Raw genomic sequence first — 15,884 nt, 5'->3', positions numbered from 1 at the left:
TTGAATAATGTTTCCGACAAAGGTTGTCAAATTGACTGACATGTTTATCGTATAGTACAGTCCACTATGAAAATTAGCTGTGGTTTGTTTCAACTACCTATTTTAAAAATTTTGTCACTTTCTAAGTGTTGAATTTTATGGGATTGGGAAAGAAGTACCGAGTTTGAAGCGTTCATGAGCAGACATTGCAGTTGAATATTCAAGTTCTGAATTTGTTTATTGATGAATAATAAAATAAATCTACTAGCTCGATTGATGGTTTCATTTAATTTATTTAAATCAGGTTACCTATAATAATATTTTTTCGTTAATTTATGAAAATATCAAATTAGCCCGTAATCCTGAATCCTGATACATAAAGTTAGCCTATTAATTTAACACAGGTACGACTGTACTCAGTGTTGCACTATCAAATGCAATTGAAGCGCCTCTATGCCAGGGTTTTTATGTTCCTGGTCAGGCTATACCTATATAATCTTTATTCGTTAATTTATGAAAATATCAATTAATTAGGACGTAATCCTGAATCCTGATACATAAAGTTAGCCTATTAATTTTACACAGGTACGACTGTACTCAGTGTTGCACTATCAAATGCAATTGACGCGCCTCTATGCCAGGGTTTTTAAGTTCCTGGTCAGGCTATATAATGTAATGTGATTAAAGCATATCTAATATGAATTGCGGGTGTATATTGTATGTACATAAAAGACTATTCGATTTCAAATTCCATATATTTCAATAACTTATTAACTGTCTTGTTTATTCACTAGAAATTTAATATAAATTCTAAATACGATCAGGAATAGTTATGGAGGTGCTACAGCGGGCTCGAGTGATGGATCGGTAATTTCTACTATTTTAACCTAAACTAATTTATTATGAGTAGTCAAAAAACAATAATCATGCATAGATCACCATAATTATGTTAAAAATGCCATAAAAATGTCGTTAAAAATAAATAGAAAACAACATTTCTCTAAGGCGATTTATGCATGATTATACATGCATAAATTATTATAAACATTTATATATATTTAACATACGATCAAACGACTTGTGTGACACTGCACATAAAAGATCGGCAAGTGAGTAAGAACAATTTTATACACTTATTTATAATACAAATAAAATATACACTCGGCTAAAAACTCGTGTACTATTCAAACGTTCCGTCGTATTCGATTTGGAATGGCAATTCTGTTAAGTATAATACTATACAAAGCTAGACAGAATACAAATAATTTTATCAGCAATCTCGCTCTTTTGGCCTTTTTATACAAATGTATTTTTCCCCATGCTTAGATAAAGATTAAAGACCAGTGCAGATGGCACGATTTCCAAATAATGGTTATCTACGCACAGGCGAAAATGAGTCTAATCAAAATACGATGATTGTTAGTACTCAAAAGGATTTGACGCTTAGAGTGAGAAGATCTGATTGTATCTATATCAAGACAATACACTTCATCTACAGCCGATAAGATGGCATAAACTATTATTGACATTAGGCACCGGTTCAATTTAACGATACTTTTAAAGGAACAATAAGTTTGTACAATTCTTCACTATTGAACAGTAAGTTAGACAAAATATGTATAATACTTTAATTTTACACATAATTAGTGTTACACTTCTCAGTCACGCCACAAAAGTAAATTTAATCAGGTTCTGTTGGATAATTGTCTGTAAAATGTCATTTATTGTATAAAATCTCATTAAATTTGCTTTGGCGCCGTTGTTAAGAAGTTTACCACCATAACTAGCACTTCTGGAAATACATAATTCTAATAACAGAATAGAAAATTAAATACACTTAATACAATTAATGCTAATCGTCTAGGTCGGCGTCATCGTATAAATCCTGGAAAAGAAAAGAAACATGTTAAAATCGATGAAAAGAGCGCACATAACATTGAACATCCATACAATCGATTTATTGAACATTGATACCACTGACCTCCATAGCTGGGCACCGTTAATCAAATAGTTAACTTCGTTAATCGTTAAACCGTTAATAAAAAAATTAACTTCGTTAAACGTTAAAACGTTACATTTCGCAAGATTTAACGCAAGTTAACGTTAATCGTTAATCCGTTAACACATGATAATAAAACGAAAAAAAATGTATGCAAGGTTCAAATCATTTCGAAAGCTTGTATCGCGCATGGAATTTATTCCTCTTTTATTTTTGCATAAGTACAATTACTTTTTTCGTTTTAGTACAACTGCATTTCAGAATAAAAGCTTGTTTTTAAAAAAGTTTTTCAATATTATAATTTTATTTTACACTTTTTATTATTAGTATCTCAATCTCAGAGCCTTGGTTCAATTACAATACAATTTAGCACCAAAGTGCTCGAAAAGACAAATCCAACAAACCCAAACTCGATAAGTTTCCACCGTTTCGTTTAGGAATTCCTAATTGATGGCCACCTCCTGACTCCATCATCAGGACCCTGGACATTATGTAGTACTAAAGTGCTCGAAAAGATAAATCCAACGAACCCAAATTCGATGCGATTCTGCCGTTTCATTTAGGAGTTCCTATGACCACCTCCTGACTCCACCATCAGACCAGCTCAATGGTACCATAACATTGCATTGTCATCGTACTTACATAAGTATACCAAACAGCTCAATCGGTTGAGGAAAACTGGTCATAAATTCAGTTGCAAGATTTGTCCCACACATACTAACAAGTGAAGTCAAAAATATAAAGCTTGTAAACAAATAAATAAATAAAAAATATAATTTTCATATCGTTTCGTTAGTGATCTGGTTACAAAAACTGTTGTTTTGGGTTCTGGAAGTTCTGGAAGCCCGAACGTACTTGTCAGAACGCGTTTTTCTAGCGTTTTTCAGCGTGCCTGCTGTATCTTTTTGGTAAATAGTAGGTACTGGATTAACGATTAACGGACTTAGGATTATTTAACGGAAGTTAACGAGTCCGTTAACAATTTTTAAAGTTAACTTAAAAGTTAATCCGTTAATAGAAATGTTAACTTCGTTAATTTACGATTAACGGATTAACGAGTTAATGCCCAGCTATGCTGACCTCTATACACACTGGACTAGCTCCAGTCACAATATTTGATTTTCGCCATTTTGGCGCTGTAGGCCATACTGTAGGCAGATACGAGTGTCCATGGCACCAAAATTAGTGATTTTCTTTCTCGCTTACTCCTGTGTTTACTCCATATAATGTAGGTCAAAATTACTTCTCGGGACACTCGTAGTGGCGCTTCAAATTGGCACACAAAATCAGCTGTCATTTGTATGAGAAACCCTGTCCAGTATGTATAGAGGTTCAGTGATTGATACGAACGATATTTATTATACGGACTATCTACAAAAGCTGGGGATTCGCAAGACAAGGATGCGCAGGCCAACGGAGCGGTCCTTGAAACCAGCTTATTGCAACATTATTTTCAGTAATTCAATTAAGTGTGCATCAACATATTTTTTATAAGCAGAAACAAATACAGTGTTATTTTTATAATGAATCAAACAAAAATAATTGCTTCTACTCCTCAAATGCAACAACTCTAGACTGAAATTCAAATATGTATTAAAAAAGCTTTCCATACAAATTTTATCAACAGCCATCAGTAATTTAGTATCAGGAAAAGTAAGTTAAATAGTAGAATTAAGCCTTTTGTATGATCAAGTATAAAAATTACATTCGTCATCATCAGCCTGTCGTTTACAGGGAAAATAATTGGAAAACTAAGTTGTCACCTATTTACGTAATCTCAAGGACTGCTTTCGTTTCTTGTTGCAAACGGAGGCCCGAAACCGGTTAAATATTCTTTAAAAACTATACAGGTTACATTTCAATAAAATTATGTATCTGGCATTAGCTACAAAAACTTGCATATTTGCAACAAAAACATGTAACCGGAATATTAACCGTTTTTTTCTAATAACTATTCATTAACCCTTAACCGGGCAAACGTGGAATAGAGACCAGATCAGTTTGAATTTTATGCTGTGAAGATATGGTTAAAAACCAGTGAAAATATATTTTTCCTAAGCTTGGTTAAAGGTTAAGGTTACATAGTAAATTAACCGGTTTCAGCAACCTACTGTATACAGATTTATCGGAGGAAAGCTCTAAAATTATAGATAGAACCTACACTTCTGCAGACAAACTGAAATCCACGAATGCAGAGCCGCAGGGTATAATTAAAACATACATTTACATCATGTTAAATCTAATTATGTTAATGAAAACAATTGTAATTATTACCTGTAACTTATCCTCACCGAATAATTAAAACAGAAATAAAAAACGTTACTAAAAATTGCTCTAACGAATTGTATTTGAATAGATGCTCTTTGTAAATAATTGATTATGCATATCATGTGAGTTCAAAGAATATTAGGAATGATTTGATTATACATATATTTTCGAGCCCATAATAGTAATTAAACCCATTTAGATGCAGATCTACGGCCTACTTATCTATGCATGGGTTTTAATCCAAGTCATCGGATATCTGTAGTACGTAGTCATCATTGACTGGATATACGTATCCGTCGTCGCATTGCTCCGGGTGAACAGTTGGCGCCGGGTGAACGGCTGGCGCGGGGTGAACAGCTGGCACCGGGGCGTCGGGGGGCAAAGCCCTGGCGCCCTCCTCATCCGGAGCGCCAGATGCGTCCAGATCATCAATGCCAGCCCTTAACGGACTTCCAGACTCTCGGTCTACCAAATTAAACAACTGGACAATTTCCTCACTATATCGGCAAGCCTCCAGAGACTCGATAACCTGCCCCACCACCAAGGCCTCACCACCGAGGTTTCTCTGTGGAACTATGCTGAGAATCGCATGCTGCGGGCTGTCGCGAAGGTGCCGGTTGTAGTACTCGTCGTCCAGTCTGTCCTCCACTATGTTCATGAACCGGCTGAACCGATCGGCGTCCCAGGCGTAGCGGACGGGGCGCGGCGGGCCCAGCGGCGTGCGGCGCGCGCGCTCCTCCAGCAAGCCGTTCCGGCGGCGCGGGCCCCACGGCCCGTGCGCCTCCTCGTGCGTGCGCGGTCGTCCGTCCACCCACCCGAACACCGCCGCCGGCCCGTCGGGGCTGCGAGCGCGCGACGACACGCTCATGTGCCCGGTCGCTCTGTCGAACCCGTTGTACAAGTCTCCCACCGGATCATCGTTATTGCGGTCGTTGATGCCCGCCAGGTCCCTGAAGAGCCTGTCGACGTTCCCGATATCACCGGGATACCTCAGACCCCCGAACTGGTCGTCGATACCCCTGCCAGCTTCGTAAACGCTGTCGCCGGTCCTACGATCACCGAAGAGGTTGGGTCTTCGGCGATTATTTAATCCGTTGCCACCGCGGCGAGAGCTCGAAAGCCCGTTGCTCCATCCGTAACCGTTGTCCATACCGTGGGCCCCGATAGCACCGCCCACCGAAAAATTCATAGCTCCCCATGTGGTAAAGGATCCGCGGTTGAATCTAGAAGCCCCTTGGCGCCCATTGGTTCCTCCTTGTCTGCTTGTAGGGCCATTGTCTCTACGATTGTCTATGCGATAGCTACCAGACACATCTCCTAGATTAGCTCCCCTAGAGCTAGTATTCAACCTATTGTCCCCTCGGCGGCCACCAGTGGCTTCCGCGTCTAGCCTAATCAATTCGTCTACATGGATGTCTCCGTTTGAGACACCATTGCGATCATTGGAATCCGCGTGTGCACTTGTGCGATAGTTTGCACCAGTCGACCCGTTATCTGCGCTGGAGCCATAAAGCTGACCATTGGCTACCGCTTCTGCACAAGTCAATCCATTGTTCTCAGTTGGACGAGCTGTGGGATCACTGGACCCTGAATGTGCACTAGTCACGCCATTGACCCCGCTACGGTGGGTTGTATGGCCATTAGACTCTGAGTCTGCCCTAGTCGACTCGTTATCCTCAGTAAAGTCACGAGTATATCCATCGGCTCGCGCATCTGCCCTAGTAGACCCACTGGAGCAGCCACTGTAACCATTGGCCCCCGCATCTACCCCACTCATCGCATTATTCCCACTGGAGTTACCAGTATAGCCGTTGCCCCCCGCGTTTGTCCCATTAGACTCGTTGCCATTCCTAGGGCCACCAGTGTAGCCATTGGCCCCCGCGTCTGCCCCAATCAACTCGTTCACGCTAAGATTGCCAGTGTAGCCATTGGCCTCCGTGCCTTTCTCAGTCTCGTGGTCTTCACTGGAATTCCCAGTGCAATCATTGGCCCCTGCGTCTGTCCTATTCAACTCGTTGTCCTCAGTAAAGTCACCAGTGTAACCGGAGCCTGAATCTGCCCCACTCGACTCGTTTTCACTGGGGTCACTAGTATTGCTATTAGACCCACTGTCTGCCCTATTCGACTCGTTGTCCTCAGTAGAATCACCAGTGTAGCCGTTGGAGCCCGAATCTGCCCCACTCGACTCGTTTTCACTGGGGTCACCAGTATTGCTATTAGACCCATGTCCGCCCTATTCGACTCGTTGTCCTCAGTAGAATCACCAGTGTAGCCGTTGGGGCCCGCAACTGCCCCATTCGACTCGTTTTCACTGGGGTCATCAGTATTGCTATTAGACCCCTTGTCCGCTCTATTCGACTCGTTGTCCTCAGCAGAGTCACCAGTGTAGCCATTGGAGCCCGAATCTGCCCCACTAGATTCGTTTTCACTGGGGCCACTAGGGTAGCCATTGGCCCCGGCATCTGCCCCATTTGTCCCCTTCGTCTCACTGGGGTCAATAGTATAGCTATTGTTCTCTGCATTTGCCTCAGAAGACTCATTATCATCCCTAGGGCCACCGGTGGAGCCATTGGCTTCCGCGTCTGCCCATGTCGAACTGTTGTCCTCACTTCGGCCACAAGTGGAGTCATTGGCTTCCGCGTCTGCCCCAGTCGAATTTTTGTCCTCACTGGGGCCACTAGCGAAGCCATTGGCTTCTACATCTGCCCCCGTCGAATTGTTGTACTCACTGGGGCCACAAGTGAAGTCATTGGCTTCCGCGTCTGCCCCAGTCGAATTGTTGTCCTCACTGGGATCACAAGTGGAGTCATTGGCTTCCGCGTTTGCCCCGGTCGAATTGTTGTTCTCACTGGGGCCACCAACGGAGCCATTGGCTTCCGCATTTGCCCCAGTTGCATTGCCGTCCTCACTGGGGCCACTAACGGAGCCATTGGCTTCCGCGATTGCCCCAGTTGTCTCGATGCTTTCACTGGGGTTGCCAGTAAAGCCATTGGCCCTCGCATCTGCGCCAGTCGTCTCGTTGCCCTCACTGGGGTTGCCAGTGTAGCCAGCTCCTGCCCCTGCGTCTGTCCTAGCCAAATCATTGTACCCGTTACCTACAGCGTGGCTCTCGCCCCTATCGCTGACCTTAACTTTGCTATCGTCCCTGTCATCCCTATCGCTGTCACTATCGTCCCTATTGCTGTCACTACCGTCCCTATCACTGTCCCTATCGTCCCTACCGCCGTCGTCGGCCCCCGAGGGGCTGTGGCCGCTACTTACCACGCTATCGATGGTGTCTTCTAAAGCTAGGTCGTCGATCTCCCGCTCGATCTCTTGCATAATCTCGAGCGAGTCCTTGCGCTTGCGCGAGGTTTCACTCGGGCCCGATAGCGTGTCGACTAGCTCCTGTGTCGACGATTCGCTGCTGGATACAAACATTTATTGTTTAGTGCAAGTGTATGTAGATCTCTTTAATATAGACTTGCTGGTTAAATACGGGTCATCTGTGTAAAATTAGTTTTATTAGGCGGTTATCACACTGCGCCGCGCTCCGCCGCGGAACGCGTGATTTTCATATAAAATATCACGCGCACGGACGCGTTGTCAGTGTGTTGTGCCGCGCGTGTTTTCTATACAAACTGAGGTACTTGCATAAAATGATTAAATCTGTCGCCCCGCGCTCCACAGTGTGATAACCGCCTTACTGTTTATAAGCGCCAATATACTTTTTTTCAAAAAAATGGTAAAATGACCCGTTTTGTTACATAAGTAAGTTATTGTTTTCGGAACTTATCATCATCAACAGCCCTTTACAGTCCACTACTGGACTATGAGCCTCCTCCACTATAGTGGAGGGGTTTGCCATAATCTCCACGCTTGGCAGGCGGGTTGGAGATCGCAGTTTAAAAGATTGATGTTTTTCAGAGAGCGCTGAACTTATAATGTACTCAAATTACGGAGAACCCTATATTTGACATGGAAGCGAATCAAACGATATCACATTGACAACATCAGAAAAGTTTAGTAGTACTGACCTTTCCAGGGGCTGTGGCTTCCAGAGTTCCTTCTTGATGGCTTCCTCCATCTCTTTGGCGAGGTCGCGGTCCAGGTTTGAGACTTCCGCGGGCGGGAGAAGCGTGTGTTGGCGTTGGAACTCCTCCAGTGTGAGCGAGTCCTGACAACAGGGTCGAGGTTTATAAAATGACGGTGAAGCGCTCTTTACTGCATCAATAGTGGACTGATATCATCACTATTTACAAATCAACGACAATGGAGAATGTTCACAAATTTTGTTTTTTAGCTCTCTGTATTCTCTGTTAAAATAAAAAATACACGTGAAAGAATTTTTTCGATAAGTCAATTAGTTTCCAAGATGTTAAATTTTAAAGGTGCGGGAGTCATAATATTACTGGCTTTCCAATTGGTGTACATGTATTTTCTGTGATTTGCTATATTCGATTTCTTATTTACATGAAATCAACAATGAGCACCAAATTGACTTTAAACATCAACAAGTGTCGTTATGTATGGATGTCTGTATACAAACTATAATATACAGCGTTTTGACAGCTCACTTGTGGCGTCTAAATTCCTATTGCAATTCGCACAGCCAAGTAGGATTTACTTCTATGTATAACACCAATTCGCCCGTCGATCAGTTAATTACTATCAAATTATCGTCTAAAGGCTTCGTCAAATTGGACGCGTAGGTACCTAGTCCGTACCAAAAGAATGTGAATAGTTCCTTGTCATACACAGGTCCGGCATTAGCAGTGGAGTAGTCAATGTTCTGCAACTCTATCAACGCGACGATAGGTACGCGTTCTACTTAGCGAAGCCTAAATTGTTCCAAATACTTTATTAACGCGACGAAAGACACGCGTTCTACTTGGCGAAGCGCGTAAGATCAGCGGCGAAACCATTCTATACTGGTCATCATAAAAATCGGCCCACCTACGTTTGACAGGAAAACTTGTTTCTACTGACACAATCATGGTGGTGCCCCAACAATATTGGTGTTATTTGAAAGCCCAATAAATATCCTTAAAGAAAAACACATTTAATTTCTTAATTAACGATTAACATATACAATAAATGTGATAAATGTGACTTGAAAAAAGACCTCACTTTGGGCTCACCTCTGGGATCAATTAGACCAATTTTTATGGTTATAAAACCAAATAATGATCTCACGTGTTCTCTTTAACAGATGGATAGCGATTAATCCCAACTTTATATTAACCTATTTTTTGAAGAAGTGACTCTGGATTCTTCAACAGACACATTTTTGGGGTAAAAACCTTTCCTTTAATGAAATGAAGTTAAGAACTAGGCTTTTAAATGGTGCCAATATTGGTGGGAAGTGGGGATGCATACGTTTGAAAGTGCTTGTCGCGGGAGGGTCGATTTTTGTGATGACCAGTGTAGTTCAATGCCACGTAGACGAAAGCTGTGAATCAACTAATATTGTACTTAGCGACTGACCTTGTGTTCCGGGAACAAGTTTTCGTACTGTAGCGGGTCGGCGAGCGACTGGCCCGACTTCTTGTTGGTCGCGCTCACCTTGTCGCGCCACAACTTCACGACGTTCGACGTTTGCGACGGGAGGTACGACCTGAGAATACGCACGGCACAATCAACCAAAATCACTTAAAATTGTATCAGTGGCCATAAAGTTGGCTTAGTTAAATTGATAAGGTAATAAGATTTGTAGTCATGAAAATAGCTAAAGCAATATTTTCACAGTAATTAACTAGCATGTTCATTTACATAATTTTATTATTTTAATGCAACACATCCATACTTCAAATCAGTGTGTATTGTAACACAAAGGCCAGCATTGATTTGCACGTCTTGACACAGTTATAGACAACGTTATGTGTCAAAAACTTCTTGACAGAACCTGACAGTTCTCGCTGTCAAAATGTTTGTTCGAACATTTGTATCGTATTGAAATCACTGTAATTAATAGATTGTTAGTATTCGTTAGTGTGCACTGCCAGTCTTTCGGTGCGGACTTATACCTGGAAAAGAACGCTGCCTCTGGCATCTTGTCGCGGGCGATGAGCATGTCCAGACACGCCTGCAGGTTGTTCAGCGTGAACAGCGCCAGGAAGGCCACGTTGTCGTCGCCCTGCGCCGCCGCTGTGCGCGCCACCTCCTCCAGCAACGCCTTGTCACCTACACACGTCCGCGCAAACATTAACACACAGCCACCGGCTTCCCAGACACGTGCCTTACGCTAATGCAGTCACACCGACTCACTACAGCCAAGTAACTACGAAGAACAGCGTGTTCTATGACATTAAGCGTCGCATGCAGCATTTTGATATTAATTAAGGCGTGTGACCGACATCAGCAGCAGCGACCGACGGCGACGCCGGGCCAACGTCTGTCGCTCCTGCGTCGAACGATGCCGGCCACAGACCTTTAAGGCTTGGCCAAATTGAGCCAACCTCGCGCAGTGAACGCGATGCGCTCGCGTCAATTGCACTGGTATATTTGTATTTGCGTGACTTGTACTAGTGCGATTATTCGCATGAAAGTGATATTCTAATGTGATGCTCTTTACTCTTTTACAACGAAGGTACTCTCTGCTATTTTCATATTCCCGAATCTTTCAGTCCCTTTCATGCGTCCAGTATTTTGACATGTATGAAAGTGACAAATCGAGTTGAAAATACGATGTAGCATTAGAAAATACTCTCGCTGTCCCAATACCCTGATGTTGTAGTCCGTAGTAAAGGAAAATAGTTGGACACCAACGAATTAGCGTAGCGTCACGTGTAACGGCCACAACCACTATTAAACATTTTTTCATGATATCTTACAATGTAAAGGTGTCGTTTGATGTCGTAATAATTTCTTTTAAACATTACTTTGGGACAATGATGTGGCTCGTAATTCTAAAAAGAAGCGGTGCAATGAATTATGTCACCCTAATATGATCAATTTTAAATGGAAGAAAAGTCCACCACGGTCCGGAAGACATGGTGTGGACAGGCCTCGGACGCGGTGGACTGACGATCTGGTGAAAGTCACAGGAAACACTTGGACGCGACTGGTTCTGCCAGTCGTTGTAGAAATCCTTTAGTTGAAGTTTGTGGAAGTGTTTTAGTTGAAATGTCAATTTATAGTCAGCTAAGAGGGGTCAATAAGTTTACATCATTCCGCACCTTGTTTTATGTATTATTGGTCTTCCTATTATGATATCTAAAGGGCTTGTCTACAAATTGGACGAAAATAGGGGTCACCAATAAAGGGTACGTGGCTTAATGAAACTCACGTAAACACTTTATAAAATCTAAATCTAAATAAATATCTACTATATGTAAGCCTTTCTCATTTTACTTATCTACCTTAATGTGACGAAATGCCACATTAAAATCAGTCGAGTAGTTGTTGCGTCCGTACACACGCTCGTTAATGCGAAGATTTGTTTATTTATTTATGAATAGAAGATATCCAACTATTCAAATCGACTACGTCCCAAGTCAGGTCGGCTACTCTCTACAGCGATTTCCGGAGTTTCCGATCTATCTGTCCCTCACCCGTTGTCCTAAGTGAGCGACGGAACGCCACATTCAGCGACGCGATGCGACGTAATGCGACCAATACTTCACGTGACGTATGACATATGTAATGACATATGACAGGCGATTACGTACGCCACTATAATACACAACGAACTATAATCAGGCATCGCGTCACGTTGTCACATTTATCGTTCACCTTAGACAACAGGTCACACTCAAAGCGAGCCGTTGGGAGAGGCAGATCTGAAGATACGGCAATGGCGTGAGGAAGTAGCCTTACACCAGGTAAGTTGGACTAACCTGTGCTGGCCGCGTAGAGGAGCAGCGCCGCGTTGTCCTTGGACTTCAGGTAGCAAGCCTTAGTCAGCTCTGTGTCAGCAGCCAGCACAGCCGCCGCGCCCAGCCGCGACCATCGAGCTGCAGACGTCCTGGTAACACATCACAGTTGCCGCTTGATAACTTCATAACAGTTCCATGAGATGAAGGAACGTTTTATTCCAGGACAACACAGACTACGCTACCGTTCTCGTCTTGGTGATCACGTTACACCCCAAAAATACAACTCTTATCCTATGAAAACAGTACATTTTACTCCAAGCTCTTTCCAAGACCGCCGTATTAAAAATGAATCAAGCTAAGCCCTTAGATGCCCTTGTGCCCAACGCGAAACACGCACGCTCTAGTCTATACAAATTGCAACGAATTGATGAAAGCGATTGATTACAATATGTCGTATACATCAACTAAATGAAAAAACATTACGATATCATGAGTTTTATCGGATCCGTTTTTATTTCAACCAAGCACAATGCAATAGTAAAACGGGTTCACACACACAATCATAATCGACCCCAGTAAAATGTACCAATCCGACAAAATATGAACCGGTTATGTCAACAAAACCTGAATGTGCGAACAGTAAAAAACGGATCCGTACCTGTTGACGTATGAAGATCTATGGGTGTATATGACTTGATCCGTATATTTTTTCGCGTCCCGTTTAGTGCGTCCTCGGTGGGCGGACTTTTGTGGGTAATATAGTGATCGGCAGAGTGCTGTGTGAACGCATCCAGGAGCGGTGGATCCGCTATTAACGGTCCTGGAAACACGGATCGCTGTGTGAATGAGCTTTTACACGAGTCATGCAAACGGGCCAGGTTTTTGCTGGGAATCCGTTTTTTTAAGTGGGGAGGATCGCAACAATTGACGGAACCGGTTTTTAAGATGATACAAGAAGAGATATTGATACCGCTTCACCCAACCGGATCATGCCGTGTGAATGGATGATGAGAAACGATGAGTGCATCACCTGATGATCAGAAAAGAAATATGATTCGGTCTTTTTATATGCAGGACAGTTTGAGCCTATGGAGAATAGATATGACAGCACAAAACAAGGTTCATTTTTGTTGAAGGTTCATAGTGTGTGGCTACGACTGACCTGGAAGGCTCGCCTCCTTCCGCGGCTTGGGCTTCTTCCGCCAACTGCTTGGCCCGGTGGAGTTCTCCCAGCGAGAGAGCCAGCTCGAACTGGTGCTCGGGCTCCGTCGACACGGCCAGCGCCTGCTGCTTGAAGCCCTAGTGGGAGAGAATAGAATCGTGAGGGGTAGATAGACATTTAGCATGTTGCTTTCGTTCGTCCGTTTCAGCCGAAAGACGTCCACAAAGGCCTCCCCCAAGGATTTCCACAAAGACTGGTCCTGCGCCGCTCGCATCATATTGCTGTCAATCAGAGTGAAATAATCTCCTGGCACATGTATACTTGAGGGCTACCACCACAGCTTGTACTGAATATAATGTAGGATGTTTAAATCTGTGTGATATTTATTCTTGAAAACATCTAGGTCAAGCAGGCAACTGGCTAAACCTATCAGTACGATTTGACAGATAGAGGTAATGTGTATTTTCTTGGATTAATTCATCGTACTTAGTTGATGTATCGTCCATTTTTTTAATGTGACAGGAGGCAAACGAGCAGACGTATCAGCTGATGGTAAGTGATTACCGTCGCCCATAGACACCCGCAGTCCCAGGGGCGTTACAGGTGCGTTGCCGGCCGTTAAGGTGAAGATACGCTCTCTTCTTCAATGCTTGCTGGTCGTATCGGTCCGAAAACACCTCAGACGACAGTCCATTCCACAGGTTAGTTGTACAAGGCAGGAAGATTCTAGAGAAACGTACTGTTGTGGACTGCCAACTATCGAAGATATTTCGATCAAATGGCGTCTATGTCGGACTAAGGCCTCTCCAAAACCACAACGACCCGTTCAGACCTGCATGCAGCGCTTTCCACGGCCGTTACCAGATCGTCGGTCCACCGAGTTGTACCGACCTGCTTCTCCAGGAAGTGCGCGACCCTGGTCCGGTGCTCGTGCGGGATCGTGGGCAGCACGCGGTCCGCGGTCTCGAAGTCTCCTCGCATGACCGCTGTCTGGTACTCCAGGACCGACAGCAGCACGGAGTAAGACACGATGTTCAGCTCCTTATCGTTTAAGTACAGTCTGCGCAGACAGAACACCTTCCATGACACACCCGTATCAGCGGACTGACAAGCGAATAAGCAACCCGTTGTCCTAGATTCACGACAAACCGCGATCGGATGCGAAGTCGTATTTATTTAATACTAGCTGACCCGGCGAACTTTGTTCCGCCTTAATGGCAATAAATAAGCAGACTTTTTTTTTATTTCGAACGGGATAAAAAGTATCCTATGTCCTTCTCCTGGCTCTAAACTACCTCCCTGACAATTTTCAGCTAAATCGGTTCAGCCGTTCTTGAGTTATAAGTGGAGTAACTAACACGACTTTCTTTTATATATATAGATTAGCGACCGTCCGCGATTATGTACGCGTGGATCCCGTTTTAACCCCCTTAAGGGTGGAGTTTCGTAAAATCCGTTCTTAGTGAGCACCTACGTTCAAAAAGGAACCCCCATGCAATATTTGAGACTCCTAGCACTTGTAGTTTCTGAGATTTCAATCAGTCAGTCAATCAGTGACCTTTCGCTTTTATAGACAGACTTCATGTGACACACGTCACATGAAGTATTAGTCGCATTACGTCGCGTCGCGTCGCTTCATGACGCGTTCTGTCGCTCACTTAGGACAACGGGTAAGCCAAAACAAAACACATCGATATGGCAAATCATTAATACGGTTGCGACAGTTCATACAAAATAAAATAAACACAAAACAAAAGGTAATAAATTGTGAAAATGGTCGTAAATCCAACAAATTCAAATTGTAAACCAATGAAAGTGCCTACTATCTCATTTCATACTATAACAATAATTATTATGAATTACACCGAGGTATTTTACACTTTAGAATATAAAAATAGTTTTAGAGCAATTAAATCGATTGTATCGATATCTATTCAATTGTTATTTTAACACATTCGATTGGAACATGTGCTCATGTCATTTCTCTCTTACAATATTTTGGTTCTGGTCAACATGACCATTTAGTAATAAGTAAAAAATACATTTCAGGTACCAAGTCCTAATAAATAAAAGTAGACAGTTACATTACTGTTGGTTTTACGCCCAGATTCCATAGAAAAATTATCTTGCCAGCTAGTGTGAATTTTTGTCTCTTCCAGCGATCCTTTGAAGCAGCTTTTTTTCAAGGTTTCTCAGCTCATCTCATGTGTTGTGATGGCTCAGTGGCATATTTATTCGCAAATGCAGAATTCTGCAGAATAAACTATTAGGATGTAATATAAACCCTCCACCTTAGACTTCCCGAGATTGTCTTACCTGTTTTCTTTGGCAACATATCCCAGAATATACATCGTATGGTCTAGATGAGATATTGTGACGATCTCACCGCCCACGTAGTAATTTATCCGATTGAGCGAGTTGGTGTAAATAAAACAATCCCCGACCCACAGTCCTGTCTTCACCGTCTCGTTGACCTCCGATACGACCTGGTGGGAGGGATGGTGATTAATGCGAGTCTTCATTACATAAATACAACAATTCAAATAGTTTCATATAAGAAAACAACAAGAAGACATGTAACTGTATGTAAAAGTTTTTTTTAAACTTGTTTTTAGTTTTTTTTATTATTTATTATTTAAGTTATTCAATTTTATAGTCTGGTCCGGGAGAATTTTGTCCA

At 42.8% G+C, this 15,884-nt stretch overlaps 1 protein-coding gene across 4 annotated transcripts in view; it reads right to left on the bottom strand.

Moving 5' to 3' along the window:
• Positions 1-715: 715 nt before the first annotated feature.
• Positions 716-15,884, bottom strand: part of beta'COP (coatomer subunit beta') — a 35,640-nt gene continuing 20,471 nt past the window's right edge. For 2 of the 4 annotated variants that reach the window (XM_028321180.1, XM_028321178.1), the window contains 9 exons: positions 15,521-15,690; positions 14,096-14,264; positions 13,205-13,341; positions 12,064-12,191; positions 10,252-10,408; positions 9,713-9,842; positions 8,263-8,402; positions 7,508-7,652; positions 716-1,864 (listed from right to left, as the gene is read on the bottom strand). In XM_028321180.1, the coding sequence (XP_028176981.1) occupies positions 1,832-1,864; positions 7,508-7,652; positions 8,263-8,402; positions 9,713-9,842; positions 10,252-10,408; positions 12,064-12,191; positions 13,205-13,341; positions 14,096-14,264; positions 15,521-15,690 (1,209 nt within the window). In that variant the 3' untranslated portion in view covers positions 716-1,831. Of the gene's footprint in view, positions 1,865-7,507; positions 7,653-8,262; positions 8,403-9,712; positions 9,843-10,251; positions 10,409-12,063; positions 12,192-12,636; positions 12,863-13,204; positions 13,342-14,095; positions 14,265-15,520; positions 15,691-15,884 lie in introns of those variants that run through there. The other 2 variants (XM_028321179.1, XM_028321182.1) reach the window with 2 other exon arrangements.

The sequence above is a fragment of the Ostrinia furnacalis genome, unplaced genomic scaffold (genome assembly GCF_004193835.3).
Source record: "Ostrinia furnacalis isolate ACB-3 unplaced genomic scaffold, ASM419383v2 OfSCF7477, whole genome shotgun sequence".
NCBI classification, from domain to species: domain Eukaryota; kingdom Metazoa; phylum Arthropoda; class Insecta; order Lepidoptera; family Crambidae; genus Ostrinia; species Ostrinia furnacalis.
The sequence above is the reverse complement of the archived record's forward strand: the minus strand, read 5'-3'. Positions and strand labels throughout refer to the sequence as shown.